This window comes from Triticum urartu, chromosome 7A (genome assembly GCF_056163025.1).
Source record: "Triticum urartu cultivar PI428250 chromosome 7A, HENAU_Tu73, whole genome shotgun sequence".
In the NCBI taxonomy this organism is placed as follows: Eukaryota; Viridiplantae; Streptophyta; class Magnoliopsida; order Poales; family Poaceae; genus Triticum; species Triticum urartu.
The window spans coordinates 51635358-51647804 of NC_141879.1; the positions used below are offsets into that span (position 1 = coordinate 51635358).

The 12447-nt window shown below is 45.2% G+C and overlaps 1 protein-coding gene across 1 annotated transcript; it reads left to right on the forward strand.

The window, feature by feature from the left end:
- The first annotated feature begins 4686 nt into the window (after window positions 1-4686).
- Window positions 4687-5333, forward strand: LOC125525414 (uncharacterized). The gene has a single exon (XM_048690417.2). It carries the CDS (start codon window positions 4867-4869, stop codon window positions 5146-5148), a length of 282 nt encoding a protein of 93 aa, XP_048546374.1. The 5' UTR covers window positions 4687-4866; the 3' UTR covers window positions 5149-5333.
- Window positions 5334-12447: the final 7114 nt, after the last annotated feature.

Below are 12447 nucleotides of genomic sequence, written 5' to 3' on the forward strand. Positions count from 1 at the left end.
AACTACACCCGTTTTTGACCAATAAAGAATACCGCCGAAACAAAAACAACCGGTCAGCTATCAACCAATAAATAACCCACCAACCAATAAATAACTCAGCCGAAACTACACATATGGGATGTTTTATCCCATATGTATTAGTATCTTCACACAAGAACACCGCAAGAGATCCACAGATTCACTCGCATGACCACAAGAAAAGAACGAAAGAGATGCACAAAGAAGTGGGAACCAGAGACATAAGAAGAAAATATAACCATGCCCAGTAAATCCAATAGCCATCCTGTAGGTCAACTCTATGAAATCTACAAGACATGCAAGTAATAGAGTGATGTCAAGCGTTGGTTCTCAGAAAAGTTTCCAAAGGCGCTGCTGCAACCTCTGGCTATCCGCGTGGCCGTGTAGGCTTGGAACCACCGCTGGGCCATCAGGCCATGATACATAGTAACTCTATTAGACTCGTTGTATGTGAAATTACTAAAAGATATATGGACTGTGCTCTATAAAATTTAAAAGACCACCGAAGAGACGTGCAAAGAATTACGATATCTCAGCCTACAAAATTGACTTTCTTCTTTTTGTTCGCACAGTTCGATGAAACATTTCATACAATTTCAAAACAAATCATGCACACATCCTGCAGTAAAATAAACAAGTTTCATGAACATTCAATGTTTTGTTCACCATATTTAAAAATTGTTCGTAGAAATAAAAAATGTTCATAAATTCTACTTTTGTTCATCGTTTAAAGAAAAATCACCAAAATCAAAATTTGTTCAGCATATTTTCAAAAAAATGTTCTTGAATACAAACTTTGGTCATCAAGTTCAAGAAATGCTCATCAAATTCAAAATTTTGTTCATCCTATTTTTAAAAAATGTTCTTGAATACAAATTTTGTTCATCAAGATAAAAAAATGACCATTAAATTCAAAAAAAATGCAACCTATTTAAAAAAGTTCTTGAATACAAATTTTGTTCATCAAGATAAAAAAAATGTCCAACAAATTCAAAATATGCTCATTAAATAGAAATAAGTGTGCATCATTATTAAAAATGCTCATAAGAAATTGTTCACCAAAATAAAAATGAATTAAAATAAATAATGTTAATTCTCTTTTAAATTGCAAACTTTTTTGTATTCAAGAACTGTTTTGAGAATTCAAATTTTTTGAAATTTTCAAACCTTTTTGTAATCCCGGATTATTTTAACATAGAATAAAAAAACAGAAGATAAAAAGGAAAAGCAAAAACCAAGAAGGAAAAACACAACGAGCGTCCCGCCCCGAGCATAGGCCGGCCCAACAATGCGCAGGGGGTGGGGTTGGAGGGTATACACTGCCTCTCTTCCTAGCGCATACCACACCATATAGAAGCTCCCACGGGCTAGGACAAACTGGGTCCGCCAGCATCCTGAACGATCGAGCTTTTTTGGGCCGCTCATGGACCAGACCGGACCGGACCATAAGAGTTAGGCCCGATAATAAAAATTACAGCCAGTCTTTTTTAGAATTCGTTACAGCCGGTCTGATATGTGAAAGCAGACCCAATTTTTTTTCGAAATCGGTTGGACCGAAGACCGAGCCCATACAATGCACAATCTTCCACCCAAGGGCCATTTTTCATTCATCTCCAACCCCACACACTGTAGTAGTCTAGAGAGAGAGAGAGAGAGAGAGAGAGAGAACTTTGTCTTTCTCGGGTTCACCCTGTGCCACTGTAGTCGTACTTGCCACCTGCCCAAGCTTCAAATGTAAAAGGAGGTGAGAATGAAAGAAAAAGAAATGTAAAAAGTAAAATAAAGGAGACAGGAAGAAAGAAAGAACAACAAGATAAGTGGGCCGGACAAAGATGCGTGAGGGATGCGCATTTTCCCACCTATTCGACATATTAAGCGTCAAATGTGAATTGGTAAAGCCCACCTATCGACAAGACCCAACCGATACATCATGTCATGACCAAACCCAATTGAATCAAACAAGAATTGTTTCTGGAATGGAAATGGAACAATCTTCATATTTTTTATTTAATGGGCATCGTGCCTACAAAATTTTAGCTAAGAATAGTTGAATTTTACATCTTGTTTGAGACAGTTCCATTGCATGATTATATATTCAAGTTGATTTTTTTAAAGGAGGTTACATGTGGACAATTTCATTAGACACTTGTCTATTTCAAATCGTTTTTTCTCACACGAATAAAAATAACTCATTTTCTGTGAGTAGCTTGCTTTGCTATCTCTTTCTGTTGTCTGAAGAAAGTATCCCTGCCTCTGAACTGAGATATGTGGCGGCAATAGATTGTAGCTAAAGCCCATGATGCCTAGTTCGTACACGTACTAAATTAACTTAATACGATCCTACCAATTACCCACAACAGTCATATAACTATGTCGTTGGATAAAATGGTGGTGCAGATGCTCTAGAGAAGGGAAGGAATGTTTGGCCGCACGACCACCCGGGAAATGAATCTCCAGTGTGAGGTACCCTCAAGTTCATGCAGACTTGAGGAGTCATTCGTAACACAATTTTCCTAACATCTTCCAATCCCACAACATATTCATCAAGACACTCACAATCTAGCGCACACATTGTCGAAGTTATAGAGAGAGGAATGGGAAATGGTGATACTTGCAAGAGGTTTTGGTGGCATTTGTAAGATGAAATGTGTGGTTGGAGAAATGACATTTATAGTACCCGGGTAGTAGTAGTGGGCTGGTGCCACATGGTTGAGCATTGATCTACGAATCAATAACAATGCTGGAGCCATGGGAGACCAGGACGAGCCATGGCTCCCACAAAAGTTAGAGATTTTTTAAGGACCCTAGATTACTTCTACAAACAGCTATGTGGCCTCTTCTATAATACTCTCCTGAAAACATTTTGGCCAAATAGGGACATCTTCAACGCAGATCCAAAAATGGATATGGTATTTGTTCGCGGACTGCGTCCGACCACGGACACGATACGGGAGCCAAACGGACCTCGAGGACAAAACACATGGGTCGTGAGGACATGTGGTTCAGCTGATAGTGGGCCAAGCGGATTCTTACATGGTGTTAGGACTCACACATAATGAACATGCGGATAGTCCATGGACGTTAAGCAGACCGTGATGGATGGCGGAAAGTGTCCAAACCACCTAGACCGGACCTTTTATTGGCACTTTGAGGGGTCATTTTGGAGATGCGCTAAAGTACATAAATTTTTTGACATTTTTTGGGGAAAAAAGAACATACTTAATAAATTCTAAACATTTTTTTTCTGAAAAATCCAGTTTTTATAAATTTATACGTTTTTGTAAAGAGAAAAATAGAAAGAACAAAAAAGAAATAACGAAAAAGAAACGCCAAAAAAACTAAAGGAAAAACGACAACATAAACGAAAAATAAAAGAAGAAGAAACAGAGAAATCAAGAAAATACAGGTCGAGAGAACATTTTAGAAGGTTCCAATTCTGTTAAAACCAAACAGGAACCTGCTAGAAAGTTCCCAAAACCAAACGCATAGATTAGGAAAATGTTTAGAGCCGGCGTGCCGGCCGAACTTTCGGCCGGATCGCGCGCCACGCTGGCTCCAGCGAAACCACCCATCGCGCAGGACGTGTGCACGTGGTGGGCCTTGCACAACCGCCCTCTTATCCTTATCCTTTCCATGGCCTTTCCTTTTGTCTTTCTTCTACCTCCAGCCACGACATGTTCTGCTGTCTACAGCCACGATTTTTCTCTCTTCTCTACGCTGCTCAGGAACCACTGCAAGCTCCCCTCACCGGCGGCCATGTTTGCTGCGATCAACAGCTGCCGGTGGTGGAGACGAAGGGCTCTGATGCTATAACCTGTAGTTTTTTGGCTGCAACCGGAGTTTGAAGATGCTGGAACCAGAGGCCACGCTTGCTGCAACCAGTAGCTGCCGGCAGCAAAGACGACGAGCTCTAGACAAGAGAAATCAGATGTTAAACCAGTGCACATCGAAGCTACAACTGTCAACGCCAAATGCTACGTCCGGCAATCAAAAAAGCTACATCCTTCTTTGAAAAAAGCTTCAACGGATACGGGATAGCTGAAGGTCGGCCACCGCGTAGCGCAAAAAGATGCAACCGGCAGCGAGAAAGCTACAACCGGCTTCAAAAAAAGTTTCACACAGATACGGGGTAGCCGGAGCTCGACCACCGCGCAGCCGAAAAAAGCTGCAACCGGCCACGAGAAAAGCTACAACCCGCTTCTAAAAAAGCTTCAAACAGGAAACAATGGCTAACAATGGCGAGTGGCAAACGACAAAGCTGTGTGACGGTGCTGCGATGGGCGCATGACGAGCTATGATAGCGGCCGGTGACGATGCTGGAACCCTCACCCCGGCGGTGCTGCAACCAGGGGGTATGAGATACATCGAGATGCAAAGGCGGAGCTGCATCCGGGGAGCGGCCCTGGCGAGCGCCGACGGAGAGCGGCCCTGACGAGTAGTAGTAGGCACTCGGCCCGGTAGCTCATGCCACGGCCGCGGACCGCGTGGGACCAGGAGCAGCAGCAGGAGGAACAGAAGACAAACACGCGTGAAACAGTGAGACGGTTGCAACCGCCACCACGCCACCGCGTGCGTCACCACCTCCTTACCCCTCGCAGCCGCGTCCACCAATATTCTGGTCTCCTCCAGCGCAGCGCAGGAAACCGCCATGCCCAAAGCTTCCTCCTTGCCAATTGCCACCAAGCCGTATATAAGCCGGGTCGCGTGGCCTTTCTCCCTTCACCAACCCCAGCAAGAAACAACCCAAGCAAAGCCACCAATTGATTGAAGCAAAGTCACAGAGCCTGCGTGCAAGAAAGCGTCGGCCACCTGAGCTGCTGCCGGAATCATCCCCGTCTCCTATCGAGTATGGACAAGGTGCTGGCCTTCTCCATCCTGAGTGCATCGCCGGCCGACATCGCCCTCGGCACCGGCGCCAGCGGCAGCTGGGCTCGGCTGTCCTGGCGGGGAAGGAAGCTGCAGGTGGACGACCGGGCTGGAGCAGAGCACCAAGGGAAGCAGGGCGGTCTGCCGCGGGAGGCAGAGCAGCGGCACGACAAAGGGAAATCGCAGTCGCCGTCGACGTTGCCGCCACGGTTTGCGCCCGAGTTTGATGGGATCGACTGCTTTGAGACCATCGTGTGCCATTGATCGGTGATGAATCGCGATCTGCTCCTGTTCCCGCCGCGCGTGTGACTACTAATTCTTTCTTCTTCATACTATCGGCATGTTCATTCGTTGTTAAGTTGTGCTTCTAACTGAAGCCGGATGTTGTACAGAATACAGAGCTGCCTATAAACCAAGTTCTTTCATGTGGCACAAAGAAGCCCATTTTCGCCGCGATTATTCAGACAAGCTTTGGTTTTTAAGGCTGGACGTCATGACGGAGTAGAGATGTTTAGTCTTACTAATCTAGAATTGAACGGAGAGCACAACTTTGCTGGTAGTGGACCTAGCCATGTGGAGAAGCTTCAAAGAGACAAGCTTGATTGCCTCTAACAAAACTATTGCCTACTATCACCAGGGCAGTCCATTTGTTTCACTCTGTAGCTTGCTGCACCTTGAGAGAATCGACGCCTTCTCTGAACCTCATGCTCAAAGCCTGTCGAGATGATGCTCTGTTCAAGAAAACGACTACCGTGCACACGTTGATGTTTGGTTGCGCGCGCTGGCTCAACAGCGGCCGCCCTGATCTACTGGTCTCGTGTGTGTGTTTTGCCGTGGTGACAATTCAGAAGAAAAAAGGGTGTTTACTGCAGGCCAATAGACTGGCTGGCTCGGCTCTCCTGGCACGGGAAATCGGGGGCACGGTTCCCGCCCTTGTTCCATTGGATCGGCTGTTTCGAGACCGTCACCTGGCATCAGTGAGTCACTAGACGTTACATGTAGTGTATACAAGTGTGATCGAACCCTCGGTCTCTTCCAAATTTTGAGCAAATCAAGTTTTTTTTTAAAAAAAAGGAGGAGGACCCCTGGCCTCTGCGCAAATCAAGTCCACATGGAGACCCAAATCCCCGTGATTACAGTAGATCCTGATCATTCTGCAAAGCTTTTCTAGGTTCGTTGCGGTAGAGATGTGTCCAGAGAAACCAAATCCGGAACATTGTGCGCCCAACGCCAAAACAAGTGGATGTGTTTCTGGCAGCCCATATCCTCGCGCAGCCAACTTGGATTCTATAGAGGTGATGAGGACACTAGAAGCGAGTAAGTTCATTCGGGCGAAATGCTTTGCTGCCGATGCTTCTGATTCCCAATTGATTGTCCGCCCTTATGTTTCTTCACTCGTTTCCTCTGTTTCCATGTGTACAACTTACTTGCACTCACATGTAGACAGAAGAAGTAAATATCAAAGTGTAGATGCACCGTTGGACTTGTTATATGTTCACGTGAGTGTAGACGTATATATAACGAGCATTACTCAGGCAAGTGAAGGTTCATGGGAGCAGTCCCTCCTTCCCTATCTGTATGCGTACTCCTGATCAAATGCAATAAATAGAAGGATAGAGAAAGAGAGATGCTTAGAGAAGTACTAATCTAATAGCTAATCTTATCAAAAGTGTTTTGCTGTGCTTGAGCTCACATGGGCTCGATTAAACAGTGAAATAAAAAATTCTGATATTTTTTTTATAAAGCATTAATAAAAAAATATTAGATTGCTTGCAAAGGTTCGATAGCGACTGACATTCATTGAAGGTGTGGCACAAAAAATAGCAGCTCCGAAAACATTATTTTAAAAGCATTTGGTAGCATCGTTTTTTTTTGCCACGGCTTACACGAATGTCATTCTATGATAAAACATTGGAAGGAATCAAAACATTTAAAAAAATCATTTTTATAAATTTATACTTTTTTTGAAAGAGAAGAACAAAAACAACAAAAAAGGAATAACGAAAAAGAAACACGGAAAAAATTGATGGAAAAAGAGAAAACAGGAAAGGAAAATAAAAAGAAATAGAAATAGAAAAAAAAGAAAAAAGGGTTCAGAGGGCATTCTGGAAGGTTTTCAATTCTGGTAAAACTGAACAGGGACCTGCTAGAGGGAGCTCCAATACAGCGCTGCAGGCGCCCGTTAACGATCCGGCCCCTACAGCGCTAATAGCATGGGCCGGCCCACTAGCGTGCTGCCCCAAGTTTTTTCAAAAAAAATTGTTACGAAAATTAAAATATGAAATGAAGAAAGGTTTACAGATTTAAAGGAAAAAGTTCATCCATTTGAAAAAATACGTTCATATCTTTAAAAAAGGTTCATCAGTTTTGAAAAAGTTCATCAATTCGAAAAAAGTTCATTAAAATTGAAAAAAAGTTCATCCAATTTAGCAAAAGTTCAATAAAATTGGAAAAAATTCATAGAAATTGAAAAAAAGTTCATGTATTTTTAGAAAAAGTTCATGGAACTGAAAAAAGTTCATAAATAAAAAAAGTTACCCATTTTCAAGAAAAATGTTCATTAAATTTCGAAAAAGTTCATCAATATACAAAAAAGTTCACAAAATTTTCAAAAAAAGATCTTCCACCGGCTCCTAGATGGGCCGGCCCATTTACAGATGCCGCAGGCGCCAATTAATAAAATGCACATTAACTGGCGCCTGTGGCGCCAAATAGGAAATGCCCCTGCTAGAAGTATCCAAAACCGAACGAAAATCAGGTAAATGGGCCAGCCCAGTTTGCTCGATCCTTATGCTTGCGGTCGACATTTCGACGCAATGAGTGTCATATAGGGATTTTCACGAGTTATAGCTACTTGGGAATAGAAGATATCAGCCTGACCAGGACAACAGGGGAAACAGGGCGGTCTGCCGGCGGGAACAGAGCAGCAGCCGGGCAAGGGGAAATTGCAGCCGCCATCGTCGCCGCCACCGCCGTGTTTCGCGCCCGATTTTGATGGGATTGACTGCTTCGAGACCATCGTCTGCCATTGATCGGTGAATCACGAGCTGCTCCTGGTGTAGCCGGGCGTGTGACAACTAATTCTTTCTTCTTTTGATGGCCGGTGTGATCATTCGTAAATCCGTTGTTGACTCGTGCTTCTAACAGAAGCCACAGCTTGTGGTGCCCGTGTATAAAATTAACCAAGCTCTTCTCTTATGATTTGTCCGTGTTCCTATGAGAGTAAGAGACCCATTTCGCCTTGATCATGTGGATAAGCTTTCGTTGTCTGCATCGCTAGTACATTATTGTGGCAGGGTAGTTAAGGTTCAACGTGGCAGGGCCGTAGGGATGTTCACACAAGCTAACAAGAATTGGAGCCGCCCAGGTGGACACCAGTGTGGCCCCTCGCTCCAAACTAATGCGTCGCGTTCATAGTTAGGCTGGTTTTAGTGGAGAGTAACATATACTAGTATCATGCATATGATATGCATGTATGATACTATATTCATAGTGCATAGTATTATAAAATAGTATCATAGATGGTCTTATTTATTGCCATGCATGACACATAGTAGCATAACATTTATTATGTTATGGTATCTATCTATGTTACTATGACCATCTCTCTCTTCTTTAATTATCTGCCACGTAAGCATGTTTGCGAGTCCCAAGTACATGATACTAGTTATGTTACCCTCACTATGGCCTGCCTTAGGGTAACATGTGCAGAAAACTCGCACAATCATGCCGGGTGATGCTTCATTCCTACCTCGTGGGCTGTAATAAATGATGTACTCTGTGGTTTCGTTTTCTTTTGAAAATGGAATTGAGGCAGATGCCCTTTTCTTAAGGCTAGTCATAATGAAAAGTAACTTAGACTAGTAACATGCATATGTTATTAGTCTATATTATTATCTCCACAGTGAAGAATAACATATGTGTAGTATCATGCAACCTTTCATTTATTATGTTATAGACTCATTTTATCTTGGGATGTGTGACGTTATTCATACTAGTACTAACTAGCTATGTTACCACATGTCTCTTTTTTCTTCATTTATTACTTGTCACATCATCTATTTTGTCTAGATATGTGTGATATTACCACTTATGTTACTCTCATTATGGGTAGTCAAAAAAACTCACACCATTACCCAACATCTTCTTTTTCCTCTCCGTATTATTACTCGGAACACTTACAAGAAGAAAAATTGGTGCCAAAAAAAAAACCCCAAGTTTGTTGATAGTGGAACTAGCTGCGTGGAGCAGAATCAAGATCTCGAGCTCGAAGACCACCAAAACCACTTGTGACCGCCATCGCCAGGGCAGGTCAATTTATACAATCAACCATACTTGTGAGGCTCCTGGAGACCATGTTGTTTACTGCAGGCCAATAGACTCACCGCGTAAATATTGCTTCTCCTGATGTTTCTAATTCCTACTTGTTTATTGCGTCTTTTTGTTTCTTCTCTCGCCATTTTCTCTGTGTGCTCTCTTGGACCTATTCATGCCTTAACATGTCAAATGAATGGAGGAGAAAATTTCAATGTGTGTGGATATATATGTGCTCATGCAGATGCAGGCTTGCATATATATAGAGAAAACATTATTGCTCATACAAGCGAAGGTTGGTGAAGAGTTTACTTATTTGTTCATTGTTTTATTTCACACTACAATTTTCATTCGTAGAATATACCTAGTACAGTGCTACCAACTGGTTTTGGTTTGCTTGCAACATGATTGTTTTTTTGCAAAGATACTATTTGAATCTTTTGACTCAGCTTGCACATTGTGTTTTTCGTTATTGTGTGCGCCAGACATATATTTTTTTAGGGCCATGAATATTATTCATTATACTTTGCATAAAAGATAAAGAAATCATCCTACTCGGTTATCTTTACATCGAAATGGCAACCTAAACCCCTAATATAATAAAACTTCTAACAAACAATAATTCCTTACATATACAAGTTCATTTATAGTTTTCTCATGGCGGCAACCCTCACAGGTGACTCGTAGGCCGAGACAAGGACGACACCGTGATATATGAGCGGTTGTTCATGTCGGATGTGATGACCCCCGATCCAGAGTGAACCAGCATGAGTGGGGGCGTCTTGATTCCCAGCTTCATGTGGTCGCCGTTGTTTGTCTTGGATATGGAGAGATTGCAAACGGTGGGTAGTGCTAGGCTAGGGGATTGGGCTTAGATCAGTCAAAGCACCGGTAACCTAATGCGCCACACCGAGTGCACCGGGCGTGATCCCGATAATGGCCCCATAGGTGGTCACAGGAGAGGCATAGTTTAAAAAATGGGACCAAACCGGTGATTGTACCGGTGGCATCTGCTTTTTCTAAGCAAGAGGGACCGTTGGAGCAATCGAACGGGAAGGTTTCAAAGAAAACCTGTGAACCGAATGCTTTCTACGAGCGGCACATTGCCGATCCCCCAAAATTTTGAGAAATGTTTATTTTTCCTGTGAAAAATCCCTCCCGTTCCTCCAAATTAGCCCCACGACTTAACATATTCCCTTCTCCGTCGTCACCCAACGTGGGATCCTCTAACATGAAGTAGAGAAGTAATGTAAGCTAATATTAGCCCCCCTCCCTCCCGCGTCGCCCTCTCCTGGTGACACAGGGGAAACCCTCGCCGCCGCCGTAAGGCCCCTCCCCTTTGCCGCTCCCGCATCGCCGCCGCCGGAGGGCCGGCCGGCGAAGCCGCATCGAGCCCCGGGATGGTGGCGGCGGGGCGGATACACCTCCCCACGCGGCGCACCACCCCTTCCCCGCATCCTCGAGATCCAGATGCAGTGTGCTCCACCCCCCATCTAGCACCTGCACCTACCGGTCCGGCAGGCGTTCCCTGGCGGCATCCTGGACGGTCCTCCACTGCGCCCCCTCCTCCCATGCTGCTGGTGCTACTGGCCTGGGATGGGTGCGGTACTACGTCCGGGTGTGGGCAAGCCTCATTTGGCTGGTCCTTGTCCCAGGCGGCGCTCCCCTCTCTCCCATGCTACAGTGACAGCTCCGGCATGGTGGCATGTTGAGGGTATGGTGGTTGCTTCCCCAGCGGCGCGTCGGCCTGGTGGCTTGGTGGGCGAGTGGCACCCTACGGTGGGTTTGCTGGCGCTGCTCTAGCCCCGACACCTCGGACCTGCGTTCTCCAGTGTACGTGGCTTGCGGCGTGTCTACCAGCGCGGCTCCGGCTCCAACGACCAAGTAGCGGTGTTCTCTTCCAGCCTACTCTGCTCATCGGTATCCTGTCGGCTACGGCCTTGGCAGTTTGGATCTGTGTTCCTCCGGTTCCTTGCTTGCCGACGTCGTTGTTAGCTGATGATTACCCTATGCAGGTTTCTCTCAGCCTCATCGCCTCCCCGACCCGTATACCTTCATGCCTCACCTTGAGCCAGATCCAATGATCGTGTGTCTGATGGCACCCAGTGCCATCCTCCGGTGTCAGGTGCAGCCCCTCCAACCCTCTCCTCAACGTGGCAGTTTCAACCGGCGGTGGCTTCCTCATCATAGAGTCCTGATTCAGTGGCTAGGGGATTGCTTAGACTCAGGCCAAGGAGAAATACTTGCTCGGCTAGCCGGTGCTGGCAGCGATGTCACTCATGAGTGTCGTTTTCCCTTCTTGAAGGCGCTGCCATGGCCTCCATCTACGCCCCTCTTCGATCTCAGGGGAATCCCTAGGTCCGGTTCTCAGGATGGAATGGCGACAGCGTCTCGGCGTCGTTCTCCTTCATGAAGGCACTATCCTGTTTGCTTGTGGTGTCCTTGATAATGATTTTGCCAGTGCTGAATACATTGCTTGTTCGGTCTGCCTCTCTTGTTGGGTCTTGGTGGGTTTAACTGTGTGTGTATCCTCTGTTCTGGGCCAAGCATCCCTTGTTCCTCTACTCCGTGCACCATGTTCGCACCTTCTTGCATTTGTGTCATGTGATGTATCCAACTTTGTAACCATTTTAATTCCTTCCATCAATGAAAGATACGCAAACTTTGCGTACTCGTGAAAAAAAATAAGCTAGCTTACCTGAAAAAGTAAGCTGCAGGACGACGACCATGCTGGAGCAGCAGGGAAACAGGGGAATCAGGGTGGTCGGTGGGCGGATGCAGTGCAGCAGCCGTGGAAGGGGAAATTGTGGTCGCCACCGCCATCGTCGCAGCTGCTGTTTGTGCCGATGGGATCGACTGCTTCGGGACCATCGTGTGCCATTGATCGGTGAATCGCGACCTACCCGTGCTCCAGCCGGGCGTGTGACCACTAATTCTTTCTTTGTTTGATGGCCGTACGGTCGGTGTGATCATTCGTAAATTCGTCGCTGACTTTGCTTCTAAATGAAGACACAGCTTGTACTACGTGTGTGTATAAAATTAACCAAGTTCTTCTCCTTTACGATTTGTCCGTGTTCATATGGGAGCAAGAGACCCGTTTTCGCCTTGATCATGTGGATAAGCTTTTGTTGTCTGCATCACTAAGTACATTATTGTGTCAGGGTAGTTAGGGCTCAACGTGGTAGGGCCGTAGGGGTGTTCACACAAGCTAATCAAGAATTGGAGACGTCCATCAAAGTTCAAAGAGAG